This window comes from Pangasianodon hypophthalmus, chromosome 5, assembly GCF_027358585.1.
Source record: "Pangasianodon hypophthalmus isolate fPanHyp1 chromosome 5, fPanHyp1.pri, whole genome shotgun sequence".
NCBI lineage: Eukaryota > Metazoa > Chordata > Actinopteri > Siluriformes > Pangasiidae > Pangasianodon > Pangasianodon hypophthalmus.
The window spans coordinates 27,931,692-27,952,980 of NC_069714.1; the positions used below are offsets into that span (position 1 = coordinate 27,931,692).

The following is a 21,289-nucleotide window of genomic DNA, read 5'->3' on the forward strand; positions in this document are numbered from 1 at the left end:
ACTGATAGACAGACAGAACACAAGGCTTAACTCCTCTTTTAGCTATCTTCTTACTGCTTTTCTTTTTTCTTCTCTTCTCTTTAAATGTCTTCTCTTCTTTTCTCTTCTCATCTTCTCTTCAAATTTTTATCTTTACCTTTACTCTCTTCTCTTCTCTTCTCTTCTCTTCCCTTCTTTACCCTTCTCCATGTCTCCTCTCCTCTGTTTTCTCCTGTAGCTTTCCGTAGTGAAGTCAGAGCTGAACACAGGACAGGTCGATCTGCCAGTATGACAGGTAGATCCTCCATTTTTAACCATCACGTCTTCTGTGTCATACCATCCTGTACCACTAGGAGGCACAATTATGGTTTTAGAAATGTATTCATTTCTGTTCAATGTCATTTTCCTTTCTTCCTGTTTTTTTTTTTTTTTACAGTGTTACACGCAGAAAATCATCCATATTGAAATAAATAGCCGTTGTAGAGTTGAGAATTCTGTAAACATACAGGCTCTGTGATTTTGCCGTTTGAATCTGAACAGCATTCTAAAATTTGCTGTCCTGTTGTGTTTTTATTTGATGTGTAGGCATAGAGTCGGTGCGTTCCCGCTCTGCTCGCTCCGGCACCTCCACTCCCCGTACTCCCGGCTCCACAGCCATCACTCCCAGCACTCCACCCAGCTCGTCCTGTCGCACCCCAGGCACCCCGCGCACCCCGGGCACCCCCAAATCCCTCAGCCTCCTTTCACAGGAGAAGAGGGTGGCCGTCATCCGCACACCCCCAAAATCTCCTGCCACGGCATCCAAGCAGCTGCGTGTCATCAACCAGCCCATGCCTGACTTGAAGAACATCAGGTCCAAGATTGGCTCCACGGATAACATCAAGTACCAGCCTAAAGGAGGGCAGGCAAGTATTTTCACCATGTTCTCGCTGAAATTAGCTGCTCTGGTTGTTACACAATCTCAGGAACGGAGCAGGTCTTGTTCAAGGGTATGTTCAAGTGACACAGTTACTGTAATCAAATTTAAATGTTTAATATTTTTATAAAATAAGTAGTTTGCACGTAAGTGTATATGAGCTGCATTTCTCTAATGCAACAAGAGGCCAGATTTCACTTCTTGTGTCCTTGTGATTAATAACAAATAGATTAAACAATTTGATGTAGTATCATTGATATGGTCAAGCTTTCAGTAAGGAGGTTATTTGTTTATTTAATGTTTATGGAAGGAGTCTCCAGTGTCACAGTTTTGTAACATTCATTAAGTCTTCTGTCCTGGTTTTTTGCTAACATGGCAAGCTTCGTTATTTATTTATTTTTTTGTTGTTATGTTCGTCTTATTCAAGACAGAAGAAAAAAAGAGTCTGGTGAAGTCATAACCTTTTGTAGATGCTGTTATGTAAGAGATCACAAAAAAGCCCAACAGTCAAATTTGTTCCATTTAAGGCAGAGACGTTCTCAGTGCTTCTGTATAAAACTGATTTTGGGAGCATATGAGCATATTACATATGGGCTCAGATAGTTATCTTCTGATTATTAGAGGATGATATGGTGGTAACTGAAGGAAAACCAAAACACACAGACACACACTTGGCATTTCTCTCATGCATCTCGCAGTCTATCATGTTCTCCGCTCTCCTCAGCATGATGTTCTGACACAAACAGCACTCTGTCGTTGGAGATCAGCTCATATGAGCCCCGCTGTAATGGTCTCACCCCGGGCGGCATGTCTCTGTGTGTGAAGTGACATGTTTATGTCTGACACGAGCAAGAGAACAGCGGTGCAAAGAAACCATCACTCTGAGACAGAGGACGCTGAGACAAAGAGCGCAGTCGGGTCACAGTAGAAGGGAGCTGATAGCATTGAACAAGAAATAAGGTTTCTAGTGATGTATTAGACTTGGTCATGTTCTGTAGGTCCATAATGTTAGTGGAGGATGAAATTGTTGAATATTTTTTTAGTGTATTACTCACGCTGTCCATTATGGTCCCTGGAGGGCTAGTGGTTAGGCCGTGGCACTCTCACCGCCACAGCTGGGGTTCGATTTCCAGCCAGGGAACCAATTCCAGCCACTGGGCTTGCACTGTCAGTGCCGGTCCCAAGCCCGGATAAAATTGGGGAGGGTTGCATCAGGAAGGGCATCTGGCATAAAAACTGTGCTATATCAAATATGCGGATCCGCTGTGGCGACCCGTGACGGGAGCAGCCGAAAGAACAACAACAACTCTCATTGTCCATTATAAATAAATTGAAAAAAAAAAAAACATACATACAGATGTTATTGATTTTCTTAAGGTGTTTCTGTAAAGGACCAGAAATGGCTACATACGTACAGAATTTACACGACACCAAAGAGCTAAAGTGTCATGTCACATTTGAGTAAGAAATATAAATTTATATGGTTAAAAATTAAGGAGGCAACATTCGTAGTATGTGACAGCTTTGTCCATTGCTGCAGTTTGGCCAGTTTTCCTTCTCCAACATTAGCACTACTGGTCACATTATTTGACACTACTGCGCATCATATTATGTAGTTTTTTTTTTTGGCATTTTTAAACTTTGAATTAAATGTACATATATTGAAACAACAAACATAGCTTCACGTTCATGAATGCGGTTTTGCTCTCGAACTTTAAAAGAGATTATATTGGTGCTTTACTCCAGCATCATCCTTAATATTAACAACAAAAACCTAGCAATAAGTAAGAATAAACTCAACGAAGTGCACATTGGGTAAATGTGGAGTTCAGCCTGGTGAACTGGATGCCCTGGGTTTGCTGGAGGTTAAGGTTATGTAACTCCTGCAGCAGTCTTAAGCTGTCTGGCCCCAGACACACATTCATGTGGAAATGTCTCTCTGGAGCAGAACTCACACACACATGGGCTAATCGGGTGTGACACCATGCTGTAACACACTCTGGGCTGAATGTCTGGGCGTTCTGTGACAGAGATGAGGTTGTGTTGTCGCGCGTGTGTGTGTGTGTGTGTGCTTGGCTGCTTAATGTGATTACCATCAGTGTGTTAATGATAGAACTCGCTCAGTACGAGGGCAGTGAGATGAGTAAAGCATACACAGGCTTCACTGCATTCTTCTTGGTCGGTGAACAATTTGTTTGTGTTATCGAAACTTTTTGCACTTGTGCTTTTATTTGTTTGTGGTCTGATTTAGCTTAGCATAGAGGAGATAGAGCATTAGAGGGTAAATTAGTCCAGTCTCTCTTTTTTCAAGAACTCCAAATAGTTTTGTTCTCTATAAGGCCCAGAACAATGCCGAACTTTACTTCTCTCTTCCTCCTGAAATGACATTTATCCATTCATTTATCCATTCATCAATGTGTAACTCCAAATATTCATTCATTCATCTATACATACATAAATGTCTAATCCATCCATCCATAAATACGTCCATACATTCCCTTAAAGAGGCAACACCTTCTCTTAAGAATAAACACAATGCCGAACTTTACTTTTCGCTTCTTCTTGTAGAAGAGAAAAATCCAGCCATTTATTCATCTGTTCAGCAATCCATCCAGCAGTTTATTCTTCTATTCATCCATTCATTTATCCATTTATTCATCCACCATCCTTCTATCCATCCACCCACCTACCCATCCATCCATCCATCCATAAATCTATAAATCTATCTATAAATGCATCATTCAATCCATTCATAAATCCATCCATCCAGTCATCCATCCATATAATTATCAATAAATTCACCCATATACCTATTCATTCATCCATCCAACTATAAATTCACTCATCCATTAATCCATACATCTATCAGTAAATCCATTTAGCTATAAATTCACTCATCCACCCAGCCATCCATCCATCCATTCATCCATCCATCGTGTCTATCTATAAATGCATCAATCAATCCATCCATCTATCCATCCATCTATTCATAAATCCATCTATCCAATCATATATAAATCCATCCATCCACCCATCCATCTATTCACAAATCTATCCATATTCATAAATCCACCCACCTACCTATTCATTCATTCATCCATCCATCCATTCTGTCTATCTATAAATGCATCAAATGTCAGTGTAACTCTAAATTAATAAATTACTTTGTCTGAGGGAAACTTTTCATCTCTCCATGGCCTTTTATCTATTTATCTTTTTAGAACATTTAACATCACTGTCATGTGAAGTTGGAGTCAACACTGAGACAGGAATCTGTTTATCCTCTTGCTCCATAACACTCTATCAGCTTCCATTACTGTGTCCATCTATTCACTGAGAGCGCTACTATGTATAACTAATACATATACAGAGTGTGTGTGTGTGTGTATGTGTGTGTCCATCACCATTAAAAGTCGCACATGTGTGTGTATCGTTTTAGATTCAAATTTCAGACAAGAAGCTGGACTTCAGTCATGTACAATCAAAGTGTGGATCCAAGGATAACCTGAAGTATTCGCCCCATGGAAGCAATGTATGTATGGCTCATGTAGCAAAACCCCGTCTGGTTCCACTTGTCTGTCTGTCTCTCTCTCTCTCTCTCTCTCTCTTTCTCTGTCTCCCTTCTTTTCCAGAGACAGTCTGCTGCTGGCACAGTTATCACCCAGTGCAGTCTACACATGCTGTTCCTTAGAATCGTCCTGTTATTTCCTCTCATTCTGACAGTTTGACGAGTGTTTATTCTGCTCTATTCACTGGAGTCTTCCTTCCGCTTAGTCCTAAGTGCTGAAATCTGAACTGCCGTTCTGCTTCTAGTCCTCTTCTCTCTCTTTCTCTCTGTCTCTCTCTGTCTCTCTCTTCTAGACATGAGACTCCTAGACAGACCCTTCTTGTCATCAAGCTTGCTGTCCTTTATTACTGTGTATACACACTCATTTATGTATTAATTCATTGTCATGAGCATCAGTCAATCTAGAAAGAAAGAAAATATAAAGACAGAGATAGATGGCCCTACATGAAGGTATTGGTTTAACAGTTTAAACAAATAAACAAACAAGCAAATTAATTATTTATATACAGTATAAGGAGACATAAAAATGTGCATGGTGGTATTGGTTCAGCATTTTTAAAGGCCAATCAAATATATATATACACCGATCAGCCATAACATTATGACCACCTGCCTAATATTGTGTTGGTCCCCCTTTTGCTGCCAAAACAGCCCTGACCCGTCGAGGCATGGACTCCACTAGATCCCTGAAGGTGTGCTGTGGTATCTGGCACCAAGACGTTAACAGCAGATCCTTTAAGTCCTGTAAGTTGCGAGGTGGGGCCTCCATGATGGCCAGCACACCCCACAGATGTTCGATCAGATTGAGATCTGGGGAATTTGGAGGCCAAGTCAACACCTTGAACTCCTTGTCATGTTCCTTGAACCATTCCTGAACAATTTTTACAGTGTGGCAGGGCGCATTATCCTGCTGAAAGAGGTCACTTCCATTAGAGAGTACCGTTGCCATGAAGGGGTGTACCTGGTCTGCAACAATGTTTAGGTAGGTGGTATGTGTCAAAATAGCATCCACATGAATGCCAGGACCCAAAGTTCCCAGCAGAACATTGCCCAGAGCATCACACTGCCTCCGCCAGCTTGCGTTCTTCCTATAGTGCATCCTGGTGCCATCTCTGCCCCAGGTAAACGATGCACATGCACCCGACCTTCCACATGATGTAAAAGAAACTGTGGCCGGGAATTGAACCCGGGCCATGGCGATGAGAGCATTGTGGCCTAACCACTAGTCCTCCAGAGACCCTTATTCTATTCTGTTTTATTTTTTTTTTTCACGCATTGCTGTGTTCTTACAGATTTTATTTAATAACAGCTGTACACAATGGACATGGAATACCACACATTCTGAATTGCTTTGCTTGTGCATGGCCACACTAATTTGCATAAAGAAACACCCCCAAATTGCCATATATGGTAAACAATGTCCCTTTGACAAGCCTATTAACCTGATGGCGTTTGTTGAAATGTCCATGAAGATGTGAAGTAGGAATACTGTTGCACGAAGTAGAGTGAAATAAAAATGATTTATTTGTCACTTTTACAAGTGGTTTGTCTAATAAATAAATAAATAAATAGTTATGTATTTTTTTTTTTTTTTTGCATTTTATGGCTACATGTGTGGCTTCTACTGCACCAACAACATTCACAAAAAATACTTCATTATTGTAGTCTTTTGTAATCAATGATAGGACTCTTTATATGTGTGTTGTAACCATTTTACTTTATATTTCATCTCTGTGCTTCGTGAGCACCAAAATCAGTCATTTCTCTGTGAGTTCTGCTGATAGGATTGACAATAAGTATAACGAGAGCGCCTCATAATCAGTTGACCAGCAATTACACTTTTCTACTACTAGGGGCCCTGCATATACATGGTCAGGAGCGTGTGTAAATATACTCACGTCTTCATGCACAAGAAGAAGTAGATAAAAAAACGTTCTATGCGTAGACACATGCGTATGCACTGTTGCTGGTGCCCAATGAGAACCTGTCATTTTTTTAATCAGGTTCTGAATATTGTGAACGCACCCTCATACCGGATACGTTTCTCAGCCTGCCTTTCCTCCTCCGCTTTTTTGACATGACACCAAGGCCCTATTCTGCATTAACGTGACATAACTTCTGTCTTTCACAGATACAAATTCAAACAAAGAAGCTCGATCTCAGTCATGTGACATCCAAGTGCGGCTCACTGGACAACATCCACCACAAGCCAGGTTAGTGCATTCACCGACACACTCATCCGCTGTCACACACATATCCACTGACACACACACACACACACACACACACACACATCCACTGACATGCTGTTTAAGGACATTCAGGGCCCTAAACATAGAAAAATGTCATGTCATGCTGATAAACCAATGTAATTTATTGCTCTGATCATGCATTAATGCATCACAGAACAACAGCGCCACCTGCTGGTTATGTGCTTTGTGCAACGAAAACAAAAATATAAACTACGGCACTAATTTCATAGCTTTAATAGTCATATACTATTATTACAAACCCAATAATGATTAGTTCATTATCTGACATCTAATAACTTAAAATTCTGCCAAATGTTTACATTGCACTAGTCATTTAGAGTATTAATTATAATGATTCTTTTTTAAACACTACCTAATTTAAGATTTGTATGATATTACAATCACCCAAAAGTTCATAAAACGTGCTTTTTGTGATCAAAACCGGTCCGATGTATTAATCTGAGGACGCTGACTGAAAATGGTTACTGCAGCAGTTTTGCTACGTTCTTTTAAAAACAGGAGAATCTGAAAAGCATGTGATAGCCAAAGTGTTAATAAGTCATAAAATCTAAGAGCCAATCATGTTCCAATATGCAAATGCAGGCAACGAAACATTGGTTTACCTGGAGGAGGGATGGAGCACACAAGGTTTGGGGCATGTCCTGTGTGCATATTAATGTAATTTATTCAATTATTTGTAAGTAGAAATGTCTGTAAAATTTATAGAGATGCCCCATCAGGAAATTATTCTTAAAGTATTAGATTTAAATATAGATGTAATGAGGTAATGTAATTGTATTTCAGGGCTGTACAAACTGCATTGCAATACATGATATCTTAGCAAGTCATAACTCGAAAATAACTTGAATATAGATAATTTTATGTAATATGAGATTATGATAAAATAAAAAAAAATGTAATTTAAAATTGTTTTGCTATCTTTAAGCATTTATTTGCAGAAAGAAACAAAATTATTAGGTAATAGAACAAGACAATAAAAATATATATATCAGAGTAAAACGCATGTCTATATATATATAAAGAGTAATAATAAACTTTATCATAATTGAATAATGAACAATATTAGATTATACAATATTACAGTATTCCCACCTCCACCCTGTGTGTGTGGCGCTTGCATGTTCTCCCCGTGCTTCAGGGGTTTCCTCTGGGTACTCTGGTTTCCTCCCCCAGTCCAAAGACATGCGTTTTACTCTGATGGGTATTAAAATTGTCAGTGGTGTGTGAGTGTGTGTGATTGTGCCCTGCGATGGGTTGGCACTCAGTCCAGGGTGCCCCGTCCCCTGGGATAGTTTACCCTGTAACCCTGTGTAGGATAAGCAGTACAGAGAATGGATGGATCGATGGATGGATGGATAATGTTAGGTTTGACATTACAGAGTCATTTAATGTTCAACCTAGGAACTTAAAGAAGTCTTAACAGACCAGCTATAACTTTATTATTTTTCAAGGATTGTGAACATTTTTAAATGGTGGACGATCGCAGTTTGGACATAAAGCACCCACTAAGATTTTTCTTGTGCCTCCATTCCTGTAGGTGGCGGTAACGTGCGCATTGAGAGTGTAAAACTGGACTTTAAGGATAAAGCCCAGGCTAAAGTTGGCTCTTTGGATAATGCCCATCATGTACCAGGAGGAGGCAATGTGATGGTAAGTGAGCGCGACCTTTCACACTTACTATACTCCTGTGTAACAGGCTTTATTTTGTAAGATTTTATTTCTTTATCTTTGTTAATGCAGAATACCAATTCTGAAAAAAAAAACAACTTGTAATACAAGAATCTCTCTGGTGGTGTCCTGTATTATACTGATGGCAAAAGATTAATTTTTCCTATAAGACATTCCTAGAAAATTCATCTTTGTAGCTCGATTGCTGCAAATTTATTAACATGTACCCTATGAGCTTTTAGGTTCAACACACTGATCCATAATTAGCTTCTTTCATTTTCCCAGTTTGTGTTGAAAAAGCACATTCTATAGCACTATAAATACATAATATAGCCTCAGGTAGCGATCAAGGGGTCCAAGCACTGTGCGATAGACTGTGACTTTGGGAAATTTATGACTTGATCCTTTTCATTTGCAGGATTAAACAGTGATTCATGTGATGAAGGGAGATATTTTCATATGGTCTTAAACCTGTCTATTAAGTTTGTTACTAGCAGCCTCTTTGCCTACTCCCTGCCCATAGAGCATCTGATGTCTTTTATACACCTTTCTGGCCACAAGCTTCAGAATCAGGTTGGTCTGACTAGCTCTCCATGCGGTTTCCAGCAGTTAGAAAGAGAGTCAATGAGCAGATAGCAAGATATAGTTAAGGTTTACAGAATCCCATTTTTAAAACTTATTTAAAAAGATTTTGTTGGAAATAGTTTTGTTTGAAGCAGCAGGTAAGAGATAATCTGGTGTGTTTGTTGAAAGGTGTGTAGTTGTTCATCTGCAATGTCTGTCAAATTTCCTCTTTTGGTGAAAGTAGTTCTCTAGTGAACGCTAGATGTCTGACTTGTGAGGATAGCTAGGTTAGATGATGTTAGGATGATGTCACACTTGGCCTGAATAATGGAGCCTGGGATTAATTCACTCAGGGCATCATCATTGCACGTTTGTTTACACACAGATTCCTAACAAATGTACCAAATGAATGGTGTAAATGGTCTTGGTGTTGGAAAAAAGTGGCAGGAGGACATGATGCATATTTATATTAATTCAAAGATCATGATTTTTCAGGTTCAAGCTATACAGATGCTTCTAGTCCATTTTGACTCGTTTCCAAAAATTAAAAGCGGTGCTTGCTTTCCTACATTTTGCCAGTAGTGTGTATCCAGCTACACATGTTATATTATATAGATGACCACCTGAATGGTCTTATTGTAACTCTGCTGCTCTTGTCCTCTCAGATCGAGAGCCACAAGCTGATGTTCCGTGAGACAGCGAAGGCTCGCGTGGATCACGGCGCTGAGATCATTACTCAGTCTCCGGGTCTGTCTCCTCACCACATGTCGTCATCCGGCAGCATCAACCTGCTCGAGTCCCCACAGCTGGCCACGCTCGCCGAGGACGTCACAGCTGCTCTGGCCAAGCAGGGACTCTAAAAAAAAAAAAAAAAAAAAAGAAAGAAAGAAAAAAAAAACCTTCACCATCCTCCATAATGCCCAGCTACGTCATCAGCTCCGCCCATCTATATATAAATATATATACAGCAATCCCCTCTAGTGGTGTCGTAGTAGTGGCTAACGACCCTCTGAACGTTTCTGGGACACTGCATTTCCCCCCGACATCATCTCATCCACATCACAGTCGATATCTGTCGCCGGAACGAGAGCAGCCACCCGGAGCTGGAGCGGACTTTATCACGGAAGGAGGAGAAATGGGTGAAAAAATAAAGAATTGTTGTTGGATTTTTATTCCTATTTTATGGTATTTGAATCATTTTTATTCTAGGATTCCAGTTAATTAGCTAGAAAGGTACCAGTGCTTTTATTCTCCCTGTATGCTGTGTGATTTTTTTTCTTTCTCTCTCTCTCTCTCTCTTTTTTTTTTTTATTACGGTGGTGTACAGATGCTGATCTCAGATCAGGTTTAGCGTTAGGAATAGAAAGAAGAATGATTTTGGGCAGCTGTTTCCTCCTCGTTCTTTTGCGCAGAGCCAGTGCATGGAGTCCAAACCCCGCCTCCTGAAAAAAAAAAATCGCTCACCTGACCAACAAAATGATATACAATGTATATTAATATATGTATAATTATGCCGAATATTTGTCAACAGCATCTCTTGATCAGAAAATAATAATAATTCTTCAATAACGTAATATCTTTACAAACACATTATTGCAAATGAAAAAAGGAAACAATGGTGATGCGCATGTGTCAATTCTAGTATAAAAAGAGCTATTTTCTATTTCAAATATGGATTTAGTAAGTTATTTGCTGAGTCATTGGATAAAACGAACACTACATGTTTTTAGCTATTAGTCACGACGATGTTATGCTTGTTTGATCATTTTAAATGACTGCGTTGGCTTTGCCCAGGGGTCCAGGCATCAGACACACACTTTAGATCTGCAGTTAAAGGAATACTCCAGTGTTTTTCAACCTAATCTCTATCCATCGTATCTATAGTGTGCATGTGATTACTACAGACAGGAGTTTCAACACGGTTTCTCTGCATTGACAAAAGAACAAAAAATCTGTTTACTCCAAACCTACTTATAATAGAAGTCTAAGGGCAGTTGCTGAATTCAAACAATGAACATTTAAATTGTCACTATATGACATGAATTATAACACAAAAACTACAACAATAGTTGTAACAATAAGGATAACGGTGTTAGAGTAGGACAGATAAAGAGAAAAGTGAGAAAAGAGAAAAAGTTGCACCAGAACTTTCCAATGAATATAGTAAAAAGTAGTTCTGGTTAAGTTTTGTGGTTTCCATGTGTCATTAAAACAAAATGACAAATCCAAACAACTCTTTAGACTAATCTTGTAACGCATGTGGATCGATGTTTCTTCAGTGTCCCATTAACAGCTTGTCTACCTACCTGTAATTAATTCCGAATTTTCTGTTTGACATACAGCAATGGAAGAAAAACCTATAATCGTGGTTTCATCTTATCCTCTCATATACAGTACGACCTCTCATTAAACGCGTATAGAGACATTACGAAGAAAAATAAAGCTTGGAAAGAGATCATTAGTGCCTCAGGTGAGTGTACATAACTAGTACAGCTAGCTCGCTTTGCTAATCTTCCAGCGGACCCAATATGAGTCCTGGAATGTAACGTAAATCAAAGAACCAATTTTCACACTGATTAGTCCATTATTCAATTGGTGTTTAACTAGCTAGCTTTAGAAGCTACATACTGTATAGTTACGAATATTTCTCATCGGAAGTAAATAAAAAATTCCACGTGGACAAGCCACGCCCTCATACGACAACAGGAGCACTCGCTACACACCTACAGGAGACAAACTACAAGCAACGTGCATGATTTATCGCTCCAGGGTTTTGGATCCACCATGACCCTGCTCAGGATAAAGCGTTGACTGAAGATAAATTAATCAATAAATGAAAATTCGATTACATCTTTATTCATAAACACAGTTAAACAAAAATCTGTTTAACATTAAAGGTTTATTGAAGAAAGAAGCAGCCTAAGCCCTTAGACATCTATTATAAGTAGGTTTTTATGGTTATTTTTTTTTCTAAAACAGGGAAACGAGTCAAAATTCTTGCAGGTGGTAACCACATATATGGTTAGGTTAGGCTGAAAATCATCTCGATCGTCTCTTATTCCTTTAAGAGAAAGATTATTATTCCTGATTTGGATTACAGTTTATTGTTATAACGGAAAAGCTACATCACTGTCTCTCTCAGCTTAGTGCAGATTATTGGAAAGTAATGATCATGTATTATAGTCACTGCTGTCCCTCTACATCACAGTGCAGTCGTTGCCTCTGGGCATGTGTTTGTCCAAGAAAGCTTTTGCTTGTTATTTTATTATCCACTGTATGGAGCATAAACTCGGGACTCTCAGTCACACCCTCTGTACTCTGCCGTGTTCTTCTTAGATACTTAGGTTTGTTTTACATGTAATTGTAGGAGGTGGAAATAAAGAGACAAAAAAAAACAGTACAAAATTAATGTATAAAAAAGAGAAAACTCACCTTGCACATGTTTGAAGTGCTCCAGTATCTTTTTTCTGTCGTCATTTGTGGTATCCCGTGTTTTTCCCCTTCTTCGTTTTTTGGCTTCTGTATTTTTCTGCACCCTGTTTGCCCTTCGCTCACTCCCACAGCAACTGTAAATCTATTTAAAAGGTCCTGTAGATGTATGCAGTTTTTCTCCTGTTGATATGACGCTGATTACAAATGCTCTTAACAGCTACGAAAATAAAGAAAATGGACGAAAACAAGTGTCAATGGAATGCCATTCTTTTCAAGCTTCCGGGAGGACTGATGAGGTTTCAGAAATATCCTAAGTGTATATATTATATTATAGTCTTGCGTAAGTATTCACCCCGTGACTAGTGCTCTTTTAAACCAATCAGTGACTTTTGGTGGATGGCCTCATCACGCTTGTGCTATGTATATTCTTTCCATTTTTTAAATAATGGATTTCATGTTACTCTGTGGTATGGTAAAAGATTGGGATTTTTCTTAATAACCGAAAAAAAATGATACTTTTCCAGAACTTTGTCCCAGAGATGTTTTGATAGCTTCTTGGATGGTTTAGGTGTGTTCTCTAACAAACCCTGGGTTCTCCAGCATTTCTGTTGAGATCAAATGACACTTTAATTACAGACAAATCAACTTTCTACAACTTTAGATGGCACCAAAACTAATTTAGGTGTTTCATAGCAATGGGGTGAATGGAAAGCTACATATGTACTAACTCGATATTGTGTATATAAAGTATTGATTTCATTTCACTTCATTTCCATTAACCACTTTACAAAATGAAAACATTCTGGATTAAAAAAAGTTAGTAAAACTTTTAGCATTGATAGCAGCCTTTTTTGCTAATGTTAGCTAGCTGCATTTGTAGTTAACTGAGAGCTGCAAATGAGAATGATGACTGTTTTGTTTGCTCAGTATCAAATGTAGTTGATTGTGAGGTGTTAGTCAGAGCTAAATGCTACCAGAGGATAGAAATACCACACAAACTTTCTACTTTTTTTTCTACTTACTTTCTTTCATTTCTACTCCCTAAGTTCAATTTGTTGAATAAACTGTATTTGTTTACATTTAAATTACATTTGGCTTTATTTGGCATTTGGCATCCACAAGTAAAGCTCTAGCTTTTTAAAGTCTGCTTACCCCAAAACACTAACAATATCATTTGAGGCATGTACTGTATATGATGCTAACTAATTGCTAACTCTGTGATGCTAATTGTTGCTTGTCATTTAGTGGAAAATGTAAGAAGCAAAACTAAAATTAAACTATAGTAAGACGTGTAAAATGCATCCAAACTAGATTTTTCCACAAAACCATTCATTTAAATATGCCCCATTTGAGGTTCATCTGCCGCTACCTTACAAGACACGCACCCAAATCCTCACATCTTAAAAAAAATTGCTAGCGTTTTCCATCTTCCTCCCGCAGTAAGAGAACGAACAAGAGCCTGGAATCATGGTGGAATTTGTGAAAAGTTTATTATGAGAAATGACAGAGGCAAAAAATAAATTAAGACTCTGGGGCAAAGGGGAGAGGAGGGCGGTTCAGCGACCAGTCCACAGTGGAGGCGGTGTACATTAGCACCTTCGGACGACAAGGAGGGAGTTTGTGTGTGTGTCTGTGTGTGTGTGTATGTGAGAGAGAGTGAGTGTGTGAGTGTGTGTGTGAGTATGCATGTATGTGTCTGGGGTACACTGTCAAAGAGAGCACCCCGTTTTATGCCTCGTTACTGCCCCACTGTGGAGAGACTCGCTGGCACGAGCAACACAAAAAAAAGGCTTCCAAATGTGGACACAAAAAGAAGGGAAAAAACATAGACAAAAAGAATGGCTTAAAAATGACATCCCATAGTCCTTTCATCTAAATTTGTTTCCCTGTTGGTGGTGGAAACAGTGCATGGACGTCCTGACACCATGGGGTCGGGAGAAATAGACGAGCTTCCTCACAACTGTTACTTCTTACACGGACATGATGTGTTTCACGAAAGCTGCAGAGGGAAGAGGGGAAAAAGGTGAATATGTGAGAGAGTCAGGATTAAAATAGACATTATAAAGTAAGAAATTAATCAGTAATATTTTGGGGAATGTATCAAGCGAATATTTGTAGGCCAAAAATAGTTTAAAATCAGTAGAATGTCAAGATTTAAGAAAAATGTAGGCCTATATTACAGTATTTTGGTATTATGACTCTGTACATAACAGCTTTTTCTTCATGAGAAGCACCTCTGAGAATTTTTATAATTATTATACCACAGTGCTGTTGAATTCTCGATTCTGATTGGTCAGAAGGTGATGATTATTTTTCTATAACACCAGCTTGTGTACTCGTTGATATGGTGAAGCTTTCTATAAGTAGATGTTTATGTAACATTTATGGAAGGAGTCTCCAGTGTCAACGCTTTGTAACAGTCAGAGGTAACGCTGTAACTTTAAGTTTTCCATCATGGGCAAGTCTTTAGGACAGTGGAGTTTGGTCTTTTCTGGTTTCCCAGTAACATGACAAGCTATGTTTATTAACTTCAGCAGAAATAACAACTGTTTATAGCTGCTGTAGCATAAGTGATAACAGGAACTAACTTGTTTTGTGGACATTCCACAACATTAAATGTAAATATTAATGAATAAGTAAGTATGACATGTCCTTCATTAATACAATAAACATTGTAATTGTTGACAAAGTGCTGTAGTATAAGAGGAATAAAACACTTCAGGATGTGATGTTATAGGAAAATAATCAACTTCAAGGTGGTAACTCTGCTTCAGGTTACACAGCATCACACCACCTCATCGTTTATTATTCTCCCATATGGCAAAGGGTGTTTTATTCCTTACATATTACTATGAAGTGGGTTAATATAATGGAGTTTCTCCTATTACCAACCAGACTTATTCAGTGGAAGAGGATGTAAAATGCAGTTAAGGATACAGAACTCTTGCTTAATTGTATCATCAAAATATCTTTATTGGTAAACAACACTGACCCTCATAGTTGACGCAGCCGTTCTCGTCCTCCTGGCCAGCCATGAGAGCGTCGACCTCAGCCTCCGTCATTCTCTCACCTGTCATAATTCATTTCAACAATAAGAACAAAAAACAAAAAACAATTATATGCACTAAACATCACTAAACAGATATTTATCACAATTTTACCATTACAAAAATGCAGCATTTTAATCTGCTATAATATAAAAGCATCATTTTAACAGATGAAACAATACGGTGTAGACAATGCTGATGGGATTAGAAACATACTGTAAATCTCTCTCTAAAACATGTCATCCAGGCTTATATTTGGTTTAGCACATTTAAAACTAATGAAAGAGTGAGTGACCAGTGGTTGGCAAAAAAAATCACATTTATACCATTAATTTATAAATGAGATTTTTTTTTTTGATCAGCCAAGACATCTTTAAGGTCCAAAATTACATTTTTAACTTTTACTATAACACTTTCTAGAAGCAGCCATCTTGGACAATCAGAACTACCAATTTCTTAGCTCTTTTTGTATTTCACTCCACCCCTCTAAAACCTCGCCTCCCACAAACTGAAGCAGGAAATTATGTGGAAAATATTATAGTTCCACTTTATTGCACTTGAATTTGTAAATACAGAATGTCCTAGCTATTTTACAAAATAATTTATTTAAAAATCAGCTTATGTAGCTTAACCATGTAATTTCAAAAAAGTACTATGTGAAGATTTGGGTGTGTTTTAAAGAAACTTGTTTTTTTTTTTTTTTTTTTTTTTTTTTACACGTAGCTCCAGTGCAAAATTAAAAACACCAAAAATCTCAACTACATTTGGCGTAACAAAAAAATTGAAACTGTACATTTGATCAAAAGGATTTATTTCTTATATTACGTAGCGTGTAGTGCATAGCGTGCAGGCTCTTACCCAGTGTTGAGAGGACAATGCGCAGCTCAGCGCCCATCACTGTGCCGTTACCCTCCTTATCGAAGACACGCAGACCTTCAACGTAGTCCTCAAAGGTACCCTTGTTGGGGCTGTTCACAATAAACTGAAGCATGGGCAGGAAAGTCTCGAACTCCACTCTCTTATTGGCCAGCTCTGTCCGGAGAAGAAAGGGTCAGAGGAAAAAAAAAAAAAAAAAGCATATGTGAATATGTGTGATGCTTGGTAATAGATGCTTGAAGAAATCCCAGGGTTGAATAAATACCTATATGGCATAAAACCGCAGCTGTGACAGTAGAGCTGGCTGTAAGGTTTATATCAACACACACGATCTAATATGATATCGTCTCTATAGTAACAACCTACACATGGGTTTGTATGGTGGACGATCAATGTAAATGGATTTTTTTTTAAAAAAATGTATAATTTTTAATATGAAGTTTTCTTTAAGGAGACATTTTTTAAACATTTTTGGAAGGAGTCTCCAGTGTCAGCGCTTTGTAACACTGTAAAGCTGTAACTTGAAGTTTTCTGCCAGTCTTCAGTACAAAAGACTTTACGCTTTGTGGTTTCTGAGTAACATGACAAGCTGCAAGAGGCTGATGAGGGAACGACTGTTTATAGTAGCTGTAAAATATATGATCGTTTTACGGACGTTCCACAAGAATTAATATAATTATATATATATAAAATGTAATTGTTGACAAATTGCTGTAGTATAAGAGGAGTAAAACACTTCAGGACATGCTGTTATAAGAAAAATAATCAACTTCGAGGTGGTAACAGTAACTAGAACTTGTTGATTATTTTCCTGTAACAGCAAGTCCTGAAGTGTCTACATAGTTTTTGTATTGTAATGCATTTGATGACACTTTATACAGGTTGTACATTAACTACTAAACCTTTGGCATGTTGTTGAATCTCAGTGGCTCATGACAGTCACCAGACAAATTAACAGTCTAGAGACAAGTCTCTAAAATGGACTATAACACATAAAATGTGGGATTTTGGTGTATTGTAACTCAAAACAATGGGGTGGTATGTGGTGATATGTGGTGTGTGAAATGTGGACTATAACGGCAGTGAAGCAATGCTGATGTAAACTCACTATTGTTTCTGAGTCGCTTTCAAGCATGGATATGGGTTTGTAGAGAAAAGTATTGAAAAATATTGACATGTATTTGGGAATTAGGTGTAAATCTTCTAGGTCGTACCCTCAGCACTGGGGTTGCCCAGGATCTTGTTCACTTCCTTGTTGGTGGGGTTTTGGCCCAGAGCGCGCATGATGTCAGCGATCTGGTTGTAGGCGACCTTATTGTCGCCGACTCTGTCGAAAAGGCCAAAGGCTTCCCTGTAGTCTGAGGGAATGGAAAGAGGCAGAGAGTTTGCTAAGGATGTGTGGTTAATGACTTGATTACAAAAAAAATATGACTCATTTTCTATTAATAAACAATGCCCATTGTGTCCATTGTATCCTAATAGAATTTTGGCCCAATATGGGATGGATTTCTGAGAGATTGGTCAGTCAGAATGTAATGGTGATCTGGAAATGGAGAGGTTTTGGCATGTTTCCCACTACTAATGTAAAATCCTGCCATTACTCATGACCTGCTAGTCAGGTTAGTGAAGAACGCATGCCACGCCAGACATTTCACAGACTGATCTTCGCGCATTAAGTCCAACAGCTGCACACACACACGCCACGGGCTTTCACCAGGCAATATCGAGTTTGACCCATTTCAGTAGGATTTGCTTTGGGCTCACTGGTAAGTGAGCTGCAAAAGATTAATGACTCTCCACACACAGAGTCAAGCCTGAGGAAGGCGTTCAGTACCTCAACTTGGAATTGATACGCTCTCCTAAGAATATAACTCCATCCTTATAAAGGCACTGGTACGTCTGAGTGAGCTGCGTAAAACCAAGAATGCTGACCGGTGTGTAACTAACACCACGCCTGAAGACTCCCTGACCTCCCACAGGGCAATGAGGTATTCATCTGCTTTACAAACACTCTGACCAATAACTCACTTTGAGAGCTAAAGGTATTTCACTGATACATTTTATTTGATTTAATAATAACAGTGACTGTTTCTAAGAGTTCTGCCCAGGCAGATCTACAGAAAACCCGTCACAGTTTACACAATTTATCCATTTATTTGGCGATTTTATAGATTTCAGCATGTAAATGTTTTGTTCCATGGATTCATCTATCCATCTATCCATCCATTAAGAGTTGTATAGATCTAAACCTTATCTCTGACGGAAGTACAGAGTAAAATTTACATAAATTTTGTACAAAGTAAAACTCACCCTCCAGCTGGTCTGGGGTGAACTGAACCTGCAGAAAGAAGAAAAATCATTTTATTCTGCTCACTTCACTACTAATGCATCGTATAACAAGGCAAAGACAGGAAAGAGTTTTCAAAATGGGAAAAGAAACTTCATTTACTTAAAAGTATAGCAAAAGATACCTTTACGGTGTACCATTATTGTGTCATGTTATTGTTTTTTTTATTTGATTGCATTAGAATTGTAATGCAGATACAATTATTATAATGAATATTATTCTGTAATCTTCATATTATTCAGTAATTGTAGTAATTATTATACAAAAGATTTAAGAGCTTAAATGATCAGTGTGTCTTTTTTTCTTGTAAATATAGCAACATATTATAGCAGTAATGATAGAATAAATATTGTGTACATTTTTTTTAAGAAAAAAAAGAAAAAACCTTTGGACACTAAAAGACATTTTTCATTTTTGACCAAATATTTGCATCAGGAGTTTTTAAATAATTCAATTCCTATAAAAAAGTGAGAAGAGTAAAAAAAATTTTATAAAGCACATAAATTTTGTTGATCAAAGTGCTGTACAGAGGTAGCATGAATTCTAAGGATTGCTGGATTTTAAAAGATAATATATAAAATTAAATCACATTCAAGTAAAAAATAATTATAGTCGTAAAAATAATAAATAAAGCACACTGACATACTGTACTTGGTTCCGTAACATTTTTAATGGCAGACTAACCAGAGGAATTTTCAGTATGTTGTTAACTTCATGTAAAATTGCCTTTTTCTCCCAGATATCTAAACTTTAGCGAGCATAAAATGTTTAAAAAGAGAGAATTTAGTGACCTTGATCATTAAATTAAAATATTTCTAATTCTATTTTCTGCAAAGAGATAAAATCTAATGCTAAACAGACACTCAATAGGTTCCACTTTCAGAATATTCGAAATATAAGATGGGAAATGAGTCATGAATTCTATAAATACCAAACTTGGAGAGTAATAGAAAAAAAGAAGCGAGAGTCTTGGTGATGGAGGTAAAGCTACACCTCTCCATGTGCTTAATTTAGCTCCTTCTACGACGGTAACATGACCAAGGGAAGTCCATCTTTGGGTGTCTTAACCTTGTCTACATTTGGTTACGAGCTGCACCCCAAAGAGTCCTGATTGTAAAGACAGTAAAGTTGGGATAAAGAAGCATAGTTTAGTCATTTAGATTAATAGATTAAACGATGAGCTGGCTAAGTCAATCAGGGATGGATTAATCGAACTATTCATAGTGCTGATTTTTTTCCACAAACATTTTCTCCAAAATTTGTAAGAAGTAGTAATCATCCTGATCTTAAGATATATATAACATAAGTCTACATTCTTTGCAGATTCGTTGCTATAGCTGCAGCTGGAGAGTCACTAAGGCATTTAAAAAAAAATCTGCCTTACTAATGAAAAAGGCATAAACAATTTCATGGCTAATAGCAAGGTTGCTTTTAATCCATTAAACAAAATGACATTGCAAGAACAATAAGTACGGATAAAAATCGGCAAATATTTCCTTTTATCCGAGTCGATCAGTAATCCATGTTCTAAAATAAACATTACTCAAATTAATAAAATTAAACTGCAAAAAAGCAAACTGTCACTTTGCTGTGTGATTTGTTTAATATGTTAGCATTCTGAATCTATTGCTATTTTTCATGCTAAAAGGTTTTACTATATTTATATTTACCTTGACTGAAGACAGATCGACTGGTGCTTCTTTGGGTTTGGCCTCGGGTTCTGCGGCAGGGGCAGGGGCAGGTGCAGGTGCAGGTGCGGGCTCGGCCTTCTTTGCAGGCTCTGGCTTCTTAACGTCCTTCTTGGGTGCCATTGTTTAGCTGGAGAGTAAGTGTTTTACACCACTGGGGAGGGAGTGGACCACGACCTGGAGGATGCTCGGCGCTCCTACAGAAAGCATGGATGTATATATGCGCCCCTGTTTTACTCCATGCTTGATTTCGGAGCTTGTGGACCGATTGGCTGGAAAGCTCAGAAGGCTGGGCTCATGCTCTCAAAATGGACATGGGAGGGGGACAGAGCCACAGAATGAAGAGGACATGCTCAACACTTATTTGGCGGAACAGGTGAATAGTGAAAGGGGTCGTCAAGGGTCATGAGGTTAAAAACTGCAGCCGTGCTTTTACAAAAAATATAAGAATTTCACTACCAGCTGTCTCTCAGTGATGAATCACCAGAAGCTGACTTGACTACAAAATTTACAGGGTTAAATTTTTTAATCTTTCTCACAACATTGAATTAGCACTGACATATTTTGTTTTGTACACACAAAATCTGGATATGTGCATTAAAAAAAAAAACCTACCATATTTACAAATTGAAATGTGACTCATGAAGATTTGTAGAAATTGTAGAAATCTTATTCTACTTCCTGTGAGATTAATACTCCAGGATACCTTTAATCACCCTGCCACTGAAAATACCCAGCAACTGACCTGCTTTGCCACCTAATACACTGAAATATTCCAACCCTGGCTTCAAATATGCTGTGTTACTCCCACTGTACCCATAATCAAAGTAACACACACACATACACACCCTGCCGCTAAGTACTCAGAGCTCTAAATACCCAACAATGCAACCACTCTGCCTGCTCAGTAATACATAATCCCTCTGCCATT

At 38.1% G+C, this 21,289-nt stretch overlaps 2 protein-coding genes across 10 annotated transcripts in view; one reads left to right on the forward strand and one right to left on the reverse strand.

Annotated features, from left to right (window-relative positions):
* Positions 1-12,649, forward strand: part of map2 (microtubule-associated protein 2) — a 128,076-nt gene extending 115,427 nt beyond the window's left edge. For 8 of the 9 annotated variants that reach the window (XM_026912796.3, XM_053234330.1, XM_053234331.1 and 5 more), the window contains 6 exons: positions 218-274; positions 565-884; positions 4,335-4,427; positions 6,595-6,676; positions 8,274-8,386; positions 9,634-12,649. In XM_026912796.3, the coding sequence (XP_026768597.3) occupies positions 218-274; positions 565-884; positions 4,335-4,427; positions 6,595-6,676; positions 8,274-8,386; positions 9,634-9,828 (860 nt within the window). In that variant the 3' untranslated portion in view covers positions 9,829-12,649. The remainder of the gene's footprint in view (positions 1-217; positions 275-564; positions 885-4,334; positions 4,428-6,594; positions 6,677-8,273; positions 8,387-9,633) is intronic. The other variant, XM_053234337.1, reaches the window with a different exon arrangement.
* A 1,222-nt stretch (positions 12,650-13,871) lies between these two features.
* myl1 (myosin, light chain 1, alkali; skeletal, fast) lies at positions 13,872-20,581 on the reverse strand. The gene is made up of 6 exons (XM_034304173.2): positions 20,341-20,581; positions 18,634-18,661; positions 17,538-17,681; positions 16,306-16,479; positions 15,393-15,470; positions 13,872-14,399 (listed from the first exon to the last, which is right to left on the reverse strand). Exons 1-6 carry the CDS (start codon positions 20,479-20,481, stop codon positions 14,371-14,373), a joined length of 594 nt encoding a protein of 197 aa, XP_034160064.2. The 5' UTR covers positions 20,482-20,581; the 3' UTR covers positions 13,872-14,370.
* Between the last annotated feature and the right edge of the window lie 708 nt (positions 20,582-21,289).

Bases quoted from the DNA above. Each gene is read 5' to 3' on its own strand.
- myl1 (XM_034304173.2), bottom strand. From the start codon at position 20,481: ATGGCACCCAAGAAGGACGTTAAGAAGCCAGAGCCTGCAAAGAAGGCC. The intron at 18,662-20,340 runs GTAAATATAAAT...TTCTTTCTGCAG, and splicing joins TCGATCTGTCTTCAGTCAAG to GTTCAGTTCACCCCAGACCA. The intron at 17,682-18,633 runs GTGAGTTTTACT...CCATTCCCTCAG, and splicing joins CACCCCAGACCAGCTGGAGG to ACTACAGGGAAGCCTTTGGC.